Source organism: Dermatophagoides pteronyssinus, unplaced genomic scaffold, assembly GCF_027571235.1.
Source record: "Dermatophagoides pteronyssinus isolate colony J.1.1.1.1 unplaced genomic scaffold, Derpt_VIB-CSIC_2022.12 sq0003, whole genome shotgun sequence".
NCBI classification, from domain to species: domain Eukaryota; kingdom Metazoa; phylum Arthropoda; class Arachnida; order Sarcoptiformes; family Pyroglyphidae; genus Dermatophagoides; species Dermatophagoides pteronyssinus.
The window spans coordinates 1,616,196-1,633,286 of record NW_027461527.1 but is presented as its reverse complement, the minus strand read 5'-3'; the positions used below and the strand labels follow the sequence as shown (position 1 = coordinate 1,633,286).

Here is a 17,091-nt window from a genome sequence, read left to right as displayed (position 1 = left end):
TGAAATCATTGATCCTTTTTTTCTGCAAAAAAAAAAAATTAGAAATGGAAAACGAATTCGATAAAATGCGCAAAAAATCCCAGATAAACATTTATGAAAACAGGGTAATTGAAAATCTAGTGTTTACAAAAATGACAGGCTTCAAAATTTTTAGAAAATTTTAATTTTCACTGTTCAATTCTGAATTTATTTGTTTCATGTTCATGTGTGTGTGTTTATATACACGAGACCAAAAAAAAAACTTTTCGCAATTTGTTTTGACGCTATACAACAACAATAACAACGAGAAAGACATAAACAACTGTCGAAAAAAAGACCCCAGTATCCGAATACAGACAAACAACATAGATCGAGGGTACCCATGTTACATATTTCATCATGAAAAATAGAAAAAAATCTAAGGCTTCAAGTTTAGCTAGTTTCGTTTCGTTCGATAGATTGATTTTGATAGTGTGATTTAGTGATGATGATGGTGTTTTTTTTACGAAAAACCAACAACCAAAATCTCTTATTTCGTCTTTGTCATTATGATTATTATAGCTTGCTCGATTCATAAGAAGGCATGGTCGTGTCATGACATGACATGACACCACCATTATTTGTGTATGTTTCGATTTTGTGGTCTTTCTCTCTCTCGATACCACCACCATCACCTCCTATGATAGAATGTATGTGAATATTCCTGTTTTCGTTTTCATTTTGACATTGGCACGCAAATTTTTTCCTTTTTCGTTCATCTCGATGATCATCAATTGGTTGTTGGCTATTTGATCACATCATCAACTCAGAATGATGGTGTATATACAATCATTATCATCATCAGATTTGAAGATTTTGTTGCAAAAAAAATGTTTCAAGTTTTTTCCCGCTTCTCTACGATTGTTGTTGATAAAAAAAACAAGGATTGATTTTTTTTTCTTTTTTGACCATAGTTACACGCAAATATACACAGTATGGACGAAATTCAGACTCGTTTTGGGTTTGTTTGGTGTGTGTGTTTATGTTTTCTCATTTCTTTATATCCGACCCATACTTATAAACATTTTTTTTTTTTGGTAATAACAACACAAAGCGAGTGTCAAAGTTCACATGGATGAATGAATGAATTGATTGAATTTAAAATGAATTTTTTTTTTTGCCAATATGATGATTTATCGATAATCGATAGAAATGTAAAGAGCAAAAATTTTCAGAATAATTCTTACAAAAATATTATTATTATTATTATGTAATTTTAGCCCGGAAATTAAGAAATTCGCTATTGTTATTATTATTATTATCTTAATTCTTGTAAATCGGAAATTGGTTTCAAACTGTTCAATTTGTTTATTTTAACAGACATGATGGTTCCATTGATGTTATTGTTGTTCACTTCACTTATCATTCATTTGATATCTCTCACCCTCTTCGTGTATACTCTCTCTTATTACATCTCCTCTCTTTCTCTATGTGATTTTAACTTTCAACTACTAACTTCTCACCCTCTATATGTGTCTTTTTTCAAATATTAACCTCTGGGTTCGAACATTTTCAGAAAAATATATTATAGCCTGATCTGTTCAACATCATCATCGATTTGGTTCTTTATTTGTCAACAATGAATGTATTTTCATTGTAAAAAAAAATTGATGCGTATGTTAAATGTCAAACGGTCATTGGTATTTCGATTTTTTTCTCTGTGAGAACAGGCAAAAAAAAATCTTTATCAAATGAATGAATAATTAATTTCTAATTGATTATTTTGAAATGTTCATTGGGTAGTAATTCGATTGATGGTTAGGAAAAGGAGAAGAGAGAATAGTGTTCAATGAAACAATCATCATCATCAAATCAAACATAAACATGTGTAACATGAGAATTCGAAGAATTTTTCTTTACCCACAAATACTTCTGTTATAAATTCTATAGATCGAAATTTGACATCTAAATGTTGGAATTGGAAAAAAGATCAGAAATAAATTCAATTAACGTTAATTGTTTTTTTTTTTTTTTTTTGGTTACCCCAAATTTTTTTCATCCATCTCTTGTCTCTCTGTAGCTATTTATTTATTTAGCCAATGAAAGAAAAATAAAATCCAAGAAACAATTGTGCAAAGCGAACGAACGAAAAAAAAACTTTTGATTTGATTAATTTAGTTTTTTCTCGTCATCATCATCAACATTTTCAAAAAAGCGGTAGGTTGAAAAAAATTATCGAATTCAATATTGTAGATCAATAATAAACCTTTGTCGAATTAATTAGTTCAAAATATTTAAAAACAGAAATCACACACCGTGTGTGTCACACACGTACACATAATTAATCATCAACAATTGACAGGTGATGAAAAGAATTTTTTTTTTGGCCCAAAGAAAAATCGATTAAAAGGTTGACCTTTTTTTGATGTTTTTTTCATATCTAGGAAAATAAGGACAAAGTTCATTGGTATTTACATTAATGTCATCAAAACAACAAAAAGAGAAAAGAAAAGAAAAATGAACTTTTACTTTTCTTATATGATAATGGATTGTGTATTGATTTTATTTTCATTACAAATCACCATCACCATCATCATTATTTTGATTAGAAAATGTACATCTTGAAATTATCCAAAAAAAGAAGAAAATATTGAAACAGTAATTAGTAATCAAATAATTCCCAATGAAAGAGTTATACAATTTCATTTATGGTTCCATTTGGAAAGAATTTTCTTTCTCTTTCTATTGCTCTGCGATTGTACTGTGATTCCATACATAGTTCGTTTTTTTCCAAAATACATTATTATTATTACTCCCTACTTTCCAATTGAGATCACTTGAAACATCAGAACAACACATATTTGGAAAAAAAACAGATTCGGGCACTGTTTCGGGTCGATCAAACGACCGCTAAGGGCATAGGACAACATATAACGAAACGATGTGTAATATATGTGTGTGAGTGAACGATAGAATTGCATTAGCAATTAGGTTCGTTTGTTTAGAAATGTTTGAGCGATATACAATATTATATAACCATGGTCATATAATGAAATGAGCGAATGATTTTCGAAAAAGAATTATTCTTTTCATTTTTTTTATTTTAGTTTTCATCCAAGGATCATCAAAGAAAAGGAAAGAAAATGAAATCCAATCATCACATAAATATACATGGCTTCTATGAAGAAAAAAATTTTTTATAAAACATAATTTTCTTTGTATTGGATTTATTCTTTTTTTGTTTGTCAAAACTTTATATAATAAAAAAGTTTTTGGATGAAAAAAAGAAACAAGAATCGATTAATGAGAATGATTTCGATTCAGAATGATGATTGTGTCACCGGGATTTTGTTTTGTCCAAGGGATTTCCGAATTGGGGCCATTCCATTTGATGGATAAATATCGTGAAGTTTGGAATACTTCATTTACCGTTACTTGTCACATACACACAAACATTTGGATCATAGCTTATGACCACGAAGAAACATAAAGCAAACACGTGCTCTCTTTTTTTGTTTCGTTGTTATTGCAGTTCATGTTCATTCGGGTTTTTTAGTGCTTCATTGAATGATTCAACGGTTTTTTTACCCTCGATATGTTGGAACATTTGCAATGCGTGCCAGTTTGTTCACTCATTCGTTTATGTTTGATCATTGATGATGATGTGCCACACTCATATACAATGAAGAGAGGAGGTATTGTATTTGGGCACGTGTTCCAGAACCGAACAAAAGTCCCAAAATTTGCCTCCTTTTTTTCCAATGGATAACGATGTTAAAAATACATTGAACGGTTTATTCATCATTCAAATTTTATTTTATTTATTTATTTTTGAAAGATTCCAAAAATTTTTTTTTCATAGAGACAAGACTAATGTATCCAAAATCAATAATTATTCAAATGAAATAATTAAAATCGAATCGGAAATAATGATTTTATGAAATATTTGTAAAAAAGAATTATAAACATCCATTCAATGATCCATTATTAATCTTGCGTTTTCCGCCATAATGTTATGCGAGAGTATTTGAAGAGTAAACAGGATTATAATAAAGAATGATATACAGACGATATATATATTTGAACTATGACCAAAAGGCAAATCGACAGCTGTTGTGTGTGCTTTTTTTTACGAACTAATTCAAATACGTACTATCGCAGTATTATCATTGAAATACACTATGCTTTATGTGTGTGTGTGTGATATTTGTATTTTCATCATTTCGTAAATGATGCTTATATCAAAAAAAAAAAAAAAAAAATCAAATGAAAAAATCCTGCTGCGATCGACAAATACGAATTACGAAAAAGAACCGCATGCTGTCGAAATAGATGAAATAAAGTAAGTGAACAGCACAAATAAAAAAATATTTGCGTGCTGTATATAATTCAATGACAATGAAAAAACGAACGAGAAAAAAAGAGACTCTTTGAGTCAAAACAGAAAAATTGGGCGGTTCTTATCTTCTGTTACTGTGTGGTTATTCTGAATGTTTAGATTTTTTTTTATTTATTCGTACAAAAATTTTTAAAGAAGAATTAGGGAAAAAAATGGGCGGTATCAAATGATACTATTGGCTTTAACCTCTTGTCTTTTTTTCATTCATTTATTTTGTTGTTTTTTTCCCCGATTATATTTTCCGATTGCCATTGTGTTGTACAGTGTTGTTTCAACCATTACATAACGATTGTAAAAACGTTCTGCGCAGAACACAAACTACAGAGAGACACCAATCAAATCTCATTCATTTGATAATGATTTCAACAACGATATGTGTATGCTAGGTCTGGTTATATATAATCAAGAAGAAAAATAGTAAGTGTGTGTACAAACACATGATAAGTTTCATCAAAAAAAATTGAAACCGCGCGCGATATATAAAAGCAAAAAAACGAATTTGTTTTTTTTTCTGGTTTAGAGTGTATACCCCATACTCCACATACAGACCCACTGAAATGGTTTTTCATTTTTTTTTATTTGTTTTGTCTAATAGATAGACTCGACTTGAAAACTTGAATCGAGCTCAAGATTTGTTTTTCTTTGGGTTTCTAGTTTGGTATGTTTTTTTTTTATAAACGTGAAATCCTATCTGGGTATACGATGTATATAATATGATAGGGGCGAGTCCAATTGAATGATGACAAGAAAGGGAGGTTTGGGATAATAATAACGAAAAAAAAATTGTAATAACAAAATGTAATGGTGCATGGTCTGTGTGCTCTCCTTTTTTCCATTCAAATTTCGGATCAAAATTTCGATCCAGAAATAAAGGGACCATCATCATTTTTCAATATAATGTCAAGAGAGTGAGAGATCCTGTTCCAACCAATAGATCGTTTTAATCCGCCTATTTTTCTTTTTTTTATTTCTATTCAGTGACGATGATGATGATAATTGGCGATGAATCCAGTGATACATAAATATTGTTACCCCCTTCTTTTAACTATCAATAATTGATCTGAAATTCCTTCACGAATAATGACCATTTAAAAAATAAACATTTCCAGATGTTGTGAGATGAATGGTCTCAGTGGTTATTAAACGACCAGTTGCGCTTTTGTTTCCATTTTTCAATATTACAGTTGAGAAAAAGTTTCTGGACCAATTATCAATCAAGTCGATCAATATGTAAAAAAATTGAAGAAAAATTTTTGATTAATTAATTTTTTTAAAGGAATTGTAGCACAATACGACCCTAATGATTTTATTTATTCTCAACGTACGATATTCATTTTAATTCATTCATGGTTCGTTTAATGTTTTTAAATTCATTTGAAATTTTTTTTCTTCTTCTCAAACACCCTAGACACCCTCTTTATTTTTCCTATTCTTTTTTTTTGGTATTTGTGTTCTGGTTTTGAGTCTTTTTCTTCTTTCTTTTTTTTTGAAATCATCAAAATCATCGGTTACTGTTAGTTACAGAAACAGAACAAAAAAAAATACTACAATAGCAGTAGCAGTATACATTATAACAGAAGCAAACAACATCATCATCCACAATCAAACGTTCGTATCACGTTGTACGGCAGCAGCATTTGGCTATGATTTGATGATAGAGAGAGAGAGAGAGATTTTATTTTGTTGAACAGAAAAAGAGAGTTTTTGAAAAACGACGACAACGATGATCATGCAATGATGATGGCTGGTCGATTTACCAGCGGGCGGATTGTTTCCACAGTGTATTCAATTTTGATACTGAAATCGACAGGATATAAAAGTGCGCAATCTCAATTTTAACTTTGATATAAACTGTAAAGAGAGAAAGACCATTGATTAATAAAGGGAGGGGGTGCAAATTTTACCAAAATGGAACGAATAAAGCGCCGCCATTAAGAATAATGGTTAGCAGAAAAGGAAAAAGAAAAAAAAACAGGATCGCACAGCAAAAAAAAAGCTTTCGATTCATTCATTTGATAATTCTCACTGCTACCACACATACAGTGATAAACAAAACTTGTAATCAGCAAAAGTATGTTATACAGCGCCGACTCCAATAATTGTTTAGCAAAGCAAAAAGAAAAAATGGGCGTAAAATTTTTAATGGAAAAATACTTACATCTGATTGGTTGCCACTGTTATCCAATAAAACTCGCCCAACTTGATTATTATTTTCTTATGACAATTATATCCACGCACACACACATCAACAAATAGATTGAAATTTACCAAAATGTTGTAAAAATATCTGCTGTTTTTTGTTGTTGTTTTCTTCATATCAAAAAAATCCAATATGCTGAAACTCCGCCTATTTCATTTTGGCTAGGTCTACAACGAAATGTTTTGGATTTTTCTTCTTTCTTTATGTTTGTGCTGCTGTTGTGTTTTGTGATAGCGCCAGCCTATTGTGTGTATTCAATACATGAAAACAGCTTACAACATTTGTATGTTCAATTGGCAGTAAGTTTCAACGTTTTAGTTCTGTCAGTGAATACGACAACAACGATTCGCAAAACAGTTTTTGATTTTTTACATTGACAGATATTGTCGGTCATTTTTTGCATCTTACTATCGCTGTGTTTTTTCTGGCTTATGTTTTGTACATGAAAGTCGTCATTGGATTTAATTTGCTAATTATTACCATCTTATCCAAATTTTCTTATCTTACCAATATTTTATTATCATCATTCTTGGATCAAGCAAATTGTGCTAAGAATTTCACAACGTTAATCACAAAGGTACGTTGCCCATTTTGAACTTTTGCCTCTTTCATTCGCTTTTGCCTATTTGTGTGTGTGTGCTTTTCCAATTTTTTTTTACATTTAATCTAATTGTATCAATTAATGTTCTGTTGCATTTCCCTATCCGTTTTTAATTATTTTCATTTGAAATGAATCAAAGAATTTGAGTGACTCAAAATTAAGGAAAAACAAAATCGGGAGTATGTCCTGTAGTTTTTATGTGTGTTTGTATATTATGTGCCACCACCACTATCCAAGCCGAATGTTTTGATTCGATTTGAGCATGCGTTCAAAATGATTATTTTTTTATGTATTCTTTTATTTTTCGATGAGTTGAACTGAACTGGAAAAGATATTGTTGCTTTACTTGCGCGAGCGCATTTTTTTATTATCGCCCATTTTTTTTGATGAAAAACAACAACAACAACAAAAATCTACAGTAGAATTTCTTTTTCATAATAAACATTCAAGATTCCAGAAAAAGACGCTATTTTTTTTGTATCCCTTCCTGTCCATTCTGGATTAATCCTAAAAATTGGCACATAAAATCAAGATTGAATCGTGTATTATTTAGGTAAATAATTTTCAACCAGTGATAGCTATTCTGATTTTAGATTTTTCCAGTTTTCCTTCCAGGCTGCTTTGTAATAACGAGAGTTTTGACTGTCGATCGAATGTTTGCCTGTCTATTTGTTTTCTGTACTCTTGGGGCCATTTTTCAATTCATTTTACATACATTTTTTTCCAAAAGAATCAGATCGAACAAGTGAACATTTTTCCTTCTTTTTTGAATCATTCCATTCGAATATTCGGTTGGATGAATCCTGTATCAAAAAATAAACTTGATCATCATCATCATCATCATTCTCAACATAACAGACAGAGTATCGTGTGTTCCAGTTTGATTCGATTTTTTCGGGTTCGATGCCTGCAACTTTTATGGTTGATGTTGAAGAGGAAAATGACAAAGTTGATGATGATAGGCATCATCATCATTCGCTTCTTATAGTCACACACTGAATGATTGCAAATTATTCGTAAACTAAAAATGTATGATGTTCTCCTGGTGAGAGTTTATATGTGTATAGTTGAAAGATAAAAAGATAGGAAAGAAAAGTCAAACCATCAACCAGCAGGCTAGCAAAGTATACAAACAAAATATTTTAGCAAAAAAAAATTATATCCTTGTCGTGTCTCTGTCTTTCTGGTATCTAGGCTGGCAATCAACATCATTGCATCCGATCGTATTATTATATTTTTATATATAGACGAAAACGATGATAATAGAGTAGATTGTAAAAGTGATGGCAAAAAAAGTCATTGGATTCAACCATCATACTTTCTATCTATCATACTTTATTCCCTATCTTTACAATTGTATACAGTTTTATTGAAAATTACAAAATAAAAATTCTACTATAAAATAAATTTCATTTAATACATTTTCAACATATATCGATACTTGAAAAAAATGGGAAGATTTATTTTTTATATTAATCACAACTTGCTTGATGAAAGAAAAAAATTGATGAATTTGATTATTTGAAAAAAAAGAAAGAAGGCGTCATCTCAAAATTATCACTTTTTTTCCTCTAAATGTAATATGGCTTCAATGAAATGAAATAAATAATCACTCCTTCTTCACACATACCTTTTTTATATGCGAATGTAATATAATTGTGTAGATGATATGAACGCACCCAGGACGCCATGTTGAGTATATTCTTTCTATTTATCTTTTTTTTTCTCTCTCGCTCCTTCATTCAAGCTCAATTTTTTCCCATTCACTTTACTAATTCATCCTCTCTCTCATTCATTTTCCCAATGGAATGTGTAATTTTCATTTCTTCTTTTTCATATATACAATATGTTTGTAAAAATGAATGGCTATGTTATTAGATCGATGGTAGGTTGTTGCAGCATCAGCAGCAGCTGTTCATTCGAATTTATTGTGGATGGATGTGTTTTTTTTCTGCTGTTGTTGTTGTATGGATTTGTTATTAGAATAAAGAACTGGATTTTTTGAATTTGGTACTTTTTTCCCCTCTCTCTCTCTATCTGTATCTCTCTTTCATATAAACTTTATTTTTTCTGGATTTTTTTTCATGTTATTGCTGTTGTATATGTTATGCTATGGCTATGCTATTTTATCTTATACCGCAATCGGATAATACCATTATACATTTATTATTTACAATCATTCATTGAATAAATGATTCTCTTAAAGATGTTTACTCTTTTTTTTTAGTAATCATTATAAATATGGATGTTGTCTAAGAAGTATTAGCCTTCCTTTTTTTGTTGTTGTATGTATTAATCAGAAATGAAATTGATTTGAAATTATTATTATTGTGATAATAGATGTATCATCCTTCTTTTTTCCCTTCTAATACATACCACTATAAGATTGATTGTGGTTGGTAGTTTAAGGATTTACCTTTATTCATTATTTAATAATTTTCTTTAGAAAAATTCATTAGAAAAAACCGGAAAATTGTTTGTCACCCAGTGTTTTTTTTCTGACAAACTTGAGATTTTTTTAACCTGATTTTGTCAGGTTAAGAAATATTTTGTTCAACTTAAGAAAGAAAAAAAAAGTCAATTTGATAACCCTTAAAATTCCCTGTCTTGTTTGTCCAGTTTTTTTTGATTAGTCTTTGCTGAAAAAAATTCAGCAAGATTTATTTGAATTGATTTAAATGAAAATTCATTTTAGATGTATGTTGAGATCATATGTTTATCGAGTTTGTATGGAGCACAGATACACTGTCGAACATACATTGACAGCGATCATAAATCCCAAAACATATGTGTATCATCCAATTGTATATGATGTTGTTTGTTTGAGGGGGCCATAAACACACGTTTTTATTTTGGGCAATAAATTTGAGAGAAGAGAGTTACAGAATAACCACAATAGTTTTCAAAGATTCCATGCTTTGAATGATAATGATGATTATTATGCTTTCGAAATTTTTAAAACTATTGACTATTTTATTCTGACACCTTTGTTTCCATTCATTTCACATATAAGAAAAAAAATTCTATTTTTTCCCTCTTTTTATTTTTATTTTTGGTTATTCCTGGTTCTCATTATCTTATCCCATTTTCCCAATATGTAGTTTTATAGTTGGTCGTCAACACCGTATATTTTTTTAGTTGATGTTCTTTGTTGGTTCCGTTCTTCCTCCTTCTTCCTCTCAAACACTTACCTCCTGTTCCGTTTTTTCACTCCCTGTCAATTGGCTTGGTTTCACCACATCGTACGGTTGCACTTCATTCATTCATTCATTCAGATTTACTTTTTTTTTGGTGAAGGAATTAACCATTGATCCCCAAAAAATATAAAGTTGAAAAACGTTTATTATTTTATTATTTTTTTTTTTGTTGTTATCGCTAATTTTGTGTGAATTTTTTTTTCGGTGATTGTTGTTTTTTTTTGTAAAAAAACAATGTTTTAATCATCATTATCACCATGAACATGTCGTCATTAACAGATTCGTCAAGATTAATTAAAACATCCAACAGTGGTGTTGTTGTTGGACACAACAATAATAATCTTACAGTTTCATCCGGTTCTTTTGCACATCTTAATAATCAAACAATATTGACAACAACATCAGCAAAATCAACAACAAGTTCATTATTAGCTACAGCATTATTGCCAATATCTTCAGCATCATCAATATCATCATCTTCATCAAGTGGAAAAAAATCACGTCATTCAAATAAGAACGATTCATCTAATTCGATTGTCAACAACAATACCAATACAATTACTGAAAATAATCATAACACCAATTTTCTTCCAATAGCACCACATACATTTTTTCAACATCCTTCACAACAAGGTCTCACATTGGCTTCCGTACATCAACAATTACAGCCGGGCAATGTGGCCGTATTTACATCGCCAACTATGGCGATGGCCACAATTGCCGGTACGGCTGGACCACAAGCTACTGTCCATCAACAGCAAGGTACATCACCAGGTCAAACATTACAACATCCACAACAAAGTTTAGTTGTTAATGGTTCTATGACGCAACAATTTTCTACCGGAACATTTCAAACGGCAAACGGTCAGCTCATTCAAACAGCACCAGGAATGCAAATGATAGGAGGATTGCCTACGCAAGTTCAAGTGATTGGTGCCAATGGACAGCCAGCATATTTTCCACAATTCTATACAACTGGACAAATGCAACCGACAATGTTATTGAATAATTTAAGTATGGCCATACCAACACAGAATCCGGGTCAAGGTTTAGCTATTCAATTGCCGACGACACCTACGAATGGTGGTACAATGATTACAACAACCGGACAAATGACGCATCAAGCTGCAAATCAACCTACACCTGTCAAAGGTCAATCAAATCAAACGACCATAATGAAAGGAGTGACCATTTCACCGCAACAGAATACGATTGCAACACAGTCGAATAAAGGTAATGCATCAACCAATGCAACAAAAACTCAACAACAACAACATCATCATCATCATCATCAACAACAAGTTTTACAACCAACTGCAACATTTCAACAGAATACCACCAATCAAACGTTTGTCATTACTGGATTGGCTCCACACAATTCGGCAACAACACAGAATAATCAAACAACAGCCATTCTACAGCCAACGTCTGCACAACCACAATCATCAGTTACAAATGCCCGTAAAACAACGGTAAATTTGGTTTTTTTTTAAATTAAATGAATTTCTTTAAATCATACACCCAATATGCCAATAGAACAAGAAATGATTAGATGATAGTTTTGCATGTCGTTATGTTTATCTTTTATTATTTCCGGCCAATATTTTTAGAACATTTCATCTTCTTGTGTAAGGATATGTATGAACTTCTTGAAATGAAAAAGATGATTCATAGGGTTGGTGTGTGTGTGAAAAATTGCTAGACTAGATATATATAGTTATACAACTCTTATTTAAAACGAAGACAAACATAATCACAAAAAAAAATGAAATCTATCCCATTAAGGTCAGACATTTTACTATCACAAGCTTTTTTAGAAAAAAATTTTAATTTATTTATTTCTAAAATCAACAATTTTTTTCTTTATTTTTTTCAAAATTCATGATTATTTCTTCGCTTATGTGTCGCGTATTGATTTGATCGAAAATCTGTTCCCCTCGCATTCGAATTTTGTTCCATATTTTTGCAATCCTTTATAAAAATTCACCCACGTTCGGAATTATTAGAGTTCTGGCCGTTCAAACAATAAGGTTAGTTGTAATGCTCCCTTAATTGATTTAAGATTTGATTTGTTGTTGCTTATTATCTTTTCATTTTATTAAAATTCTTTAAAATTCATTTTTATTATTCAATTAAATAGGGAACAAGTTTAATTCAAAAGATTCAACCGACATCACCATTGTTAACACAGGCTCAATTCAAACCGAACACATCGTTTGGCACGACAACAAATACAAATTCTCCAGCTCCCGGACAAACAATAATGGTTCATGGACAAAGTATTCAAACAGGTCCCAATGGTAGCATTCAATTGGCTCACAATCAACCGACTATTATTTCACCATTAACATCGTTTCAAGCACTTCAACCAAGTATTACATGGACAACATCGCCACAATTGAATCAGCAACAAACACAACTAGTTGCGCCAAACGGTCAAATTTTGTTCCGAACACAAGGTCCAAATGATTCTCCACACATGTTTTTCCAAACATCGAATAATCAATTTCAAGCTGTGCCAATGCAAATGGCACCAACAACTAGTGATCAGCAACAAAACCAACAGAATGCCGGAACAATGCAGGTAACGCCAACCGGACAATCTACTATGATGGCTACATCATCCATCAATCCAACAATGCCAATTTCGATCCAAACGAATCCTGGAATAGCAACCATGTCAACAACTATGGTCAATTCTCATTCCCAAGCTAATTCCTTATCAAACAATATGCTTACGATGGTATCTTCAGGGACTTCTACAATGACGTCGACAACTATGGCTCAATCACGTCAACGTCCTTTACGACCGGCTGCTTCAAATGCCTCATCAAATTCTACAACTACAACAGTCCAATCAACTAATTCTACTCAGACTTCAACGGCTAAATCTAAATCGAATGTAAATAGTATTCCCAAATTGGCTCCAAAAGGATCAGCTGCATCATCATTATCATCAACATCGTCGTCATCACCATCAATTGTTTCGAATTTTCCAAAAGCTCAGTCATCCATTGCTGCCAACAGTAATAATTCTACTGCAAAAATACCATTACCTGTTGTGCTTCCAAAGACCTCAGAAAATATTACAAATGGTGCTATCATGAATAGTAATGTCAATAGTAAAACACCGATTACCAAATCTATGAGTGCATCTACTCAAAGTGTTAATTCTACCGCTATGATTGGCAATGCATCTTCTGTATCTTCAAGCACAAGTTCACCATCGCTTCAACCATCACAGAATAATCTAATCTCTTGTATGACAGCAACAGGAACTAACACTAATTTCAATAACAAATTAAATCGAAATAAACCTCAAACCGAAAAGAAAGATGCTGCAAGTGGCACAGAAAACAAGTCATCAACATTGGTCTCATCATCGACATCAACAATGAATCTCAATCTTAAGTCTCAGATGAAGACTAACTTGAATTCTATACGAAATAATTCAGCACCAAATTCGAAAAATAAAATTCCTTTAGTGTTGTCATCTTCTCCTCTACTTACAAATAATGCAAATCAATTTGGCAAGATTCCTAATCAAACAGTGGTAAATGGTACACAGACACCACCTACGCCGGCTAATAAAACTTTAACAATGAATGGTGGATTAACTAACGGGGTTTTGGCCAAATCGAATTCTACCAATACAATACCATCGACGAATACGGGATCTCAAATGACCAACAAAGTCAAACAAAATGATCCCAATAATCAGGTATTAACACATGTCATTGATGGCTATGTTATCCAAGAAAGCGCCAATCCATTTCCGATCAATGGTTTCTTAACATCCAATGAATTCGATTCACAGAAATCAAATGGCACTGAAAAGATGGAAGTAGAAACTGATAACGATTCAGCAAAACTAAAAGAAAATGATCCAATGCCTTCTTCTCAATCCGTTATTTCTCAATCTGATCATTTAAAGATGAATGACTCGAATAGCCAGATTTTGGGTGATCTTTGTGTCAATTGTAACAAAAACAAACGTCTTCTACAGGCAAAGAAAAAGAAATGGAAACGATATTGTCAAACTTGTATTGATAAATTCTTGAAAAAGCAACAAAAACAGCAACAGCAGGGTTTTGTTGGCAATTCTTCGACGATCAAAACATCCACTTCTTCTTCAACACATCAAACAACGACAGCAGCAGCAATAGCCACTGCTGTTGTTGGTTCCACCAAAATGAATGGTTCTCTAGCCACGAGTAGTACATCATTGTCGACAACGCCAATAGTCAACGGCCTTGGTGGTGGAAAACATTCATCAGCAATTAGTGTGTCGACACCATCGACCACTGTTACATCAAACGGCATCGATGTTGGCCAAAATATGGCCAAACGTCCATTGATTCAACAATCAGCAACAACTACAATAGGCAATGACCAACAAGCAAATAAAAGACTTCGACTGTCTTCACCTCCAAATGTTATCGGGAATTCGGTATGTTGGGTGTTTTTGACAATTTTTTTATTTGCAATGAGACATTGATTGATCGTTTTTTTTTGTGTCAGACCCAGACAAATGGTGATGTCGTTGTTAGTAATGGCAATAATATGAATGCAGCCAATGCAAAAATTTTAGACTCTTCAGCAGCAACAACAACAACAAGCACGAATGATGATAAAATGTGGCTTCCAGCTAATGGAACCAAAGAGCCTTGTAAATGGACTGTAAGTTTTATAATGATGATAAGAATTATTTTATCAGACATAAACATTAAAATTTTCTTTCATAGGTGCAAGAAGTTTACGAATTCATGAGTCATTGTGATGGATGTTCAGATCTTGCTGAAGGTTTTAAATCTCAAGAAATTGATGGCCAAGCATTAATGTTAATCAAAGAAGATCACATTATCGACATATTAAATACGAAACTTGGTCCTGCATTGAAAATTTGTCGAAAAATCAAAGAATTAAAAGAACATTTCAACTATTGATTTTTTCTTTATTGAAAATGTTAATAATCAATTCATTTTTATACGATATATCTCAGAATAATCTTATGTTCTTCTTTCTGTATTCTTCTATATATTTGGAATAATATAATCATTAGATAGTCAATTGTTGCTTTCATCTTGGATTTGATTTTGATATTCTCGATTCAGTTCGAACAAAATTATTTACCATTTGTTCACAAACACCTGAAAGAGTGCTATATTCATATTATGATTTGTATAATTTTTGAAATAACATTTATTCATTCATTTAATTATTATGTAAATAAAAACAATTTTTATACAAATAAAACACATATCACAGTTTAATTATTTTTTTCATTCAATAAATTTCAATCAAATTTGGATCTGGTTTCATTGGACGATATGAAATTATCCGATCAGAATATAAAGTCAATAGATTCTGCCAATAACAACGAATCGTATTCATTGTAAGATGATCACGAATAAATTCAAATCCACGTTTAGCTATTCTCGAAGCTAATAATTGATTGTCGTTCAAAAATTCCAACACTTCAACCACGTTGTCAAAGTTTTTATCAATAGGTACATAATGGATCCAAGGTTTCAAATACGGATAGAAAAATTCGATCCAATCGGATTCAACATTCAAGACGACTGATCGACAAAGAAAAAGATGTTTATATCGGAAACTAGCTGCAACCCCATGGACATTAAATAGATATTTGTATTCACAATGATCTTCGAACGAAACTGTTTTGGCTGGTTCGTCTCCCAGTGTGTCTGCTTTAGATTTCCAGGCTTGATTTTTCGTATATTTTGCATCGACCAAATCCGGTCTGGATCGACCGAGCATGACAATAGGATCGCGTTGTGAGCTTGTTCGTGAGCCACGAAAAAAGGCAATATTTTTCTTTTTAGTCCATGGAAGTTTACTTTGAGTTTTTAGTAATTTCTCTCGAATCAAATCCCATCGACCAATGCCATTGGGATATATGTCAAGAGCAGGTCCTCCAGACCAAAAAGTCCAAGCCGGATAAATAATATCTGCATAGGAAGTAACTTCTTTGGAAAACGATAAAATAGGAAATTGTTGATCATTGGAAAAATATCGTCCAACTTGTGGGTAATCGCGTACATTTATTATCAAATCCATATTGGGCAATTTATCAATAATTTCAAGAATAAAGTGTTCAATACCTTGACAACGGGAAGGAAACATACAATTCGATTGTCGATAGAGACGTTTTCCTACAATTTGATAGTGAACACCACGGTTATCGGCAATCATTTTATTGATTAATTCTTCAGTGATAAAATTGGAGCCAAAATTTTCTTCAAAGTATCTCAAATCTGAATCGATTGATGGAAGAAATAAGGTGCAACTAGTGACATTATTTTTATCGATGTAAGGTTCAGAATAATTTTGGTGTGCTAATCTGATGGCATCAAAAATTTTGGACCATTTTTGATACAAGCCATCTTCAATATTGAATTCGGGTAGATATTTATTCTTTGCATCAATAGGACGTTCTTTGTCATAGCATGACTCATTATCTACCGCATCTGAATGGTTAAACTTAGATGAAATAGGCAATATTAGGAGAATAAAAAGGGAAAAATTATTAAATTTTCTTAACACGATCATCGTTGATTAATCGATATACAAACTTATGTGCAACAAGCCACATGTCAAATCTGTCAAAAAAATTATCGGTGGCAACGCCATCATGTGTATCGTAAAAAGATTGTCCAAGAAACACACAATTCAATAATCATATATGATATATATATATGAATGCGAAAAACAT

The 17,091-nt window shown here is 31.8% G+C and overlaps 2 protein-coding genes across 3 annotated transcripts; one reads left to right on the top strand and one right to left on the bottom strand.

Moving 5' to 3' along the window:
- Positions 1-10,511: 10,511 nt before the first annotated feature.
- On the top strand, positions 10,512-15,611 carry LOC113797867 (uncharacterized). Of its 2 annotated transcripts, XM_027348320.2 has the most exons (5): positions 10,512-11,827; positions 12,362-12,385; positions 12,496-14,805; positions 14,877-15,035; positions 15,101-15,611. In XM_027348320.2, exons 1-5 carry the CDS (start codon positions 10,613-10,615, stop codon positions 15,299-15,301), a joined length of 3,909 nt encoding a protein of 1,302 aa, XP_027204121.2. In that variant the 5' UTR covers positions 10,512-10,612; the 3' UTR covers positions 15,302-15,611. The 2 variants fall into 2 exon arrangements, with proteins under 2 accessions (XP_027204121.2, XP_027204122.2); XM_027348321.2 differs by lacking the exon at positions 12,362-12,385.
- Positions 15,604-16,993, bottom strand: LOC113798026 (protein O-glucosyltransferase 1-like). The gene has a single exon (XM_027348504.2). It carries the CDS (start codon positions 16,926-16,928, stop codon positions 15,642-15,644), a length of 1,287 nt encoding a protein of 428 aa, XP_027204305.2. The 5' UTR covers positions 16,929-16,993; the 3' UTR covers positions 15,604-15,641.
- Between the last annotated feature and the right edge of the window lie 98 nt (positions 16,994-17,091).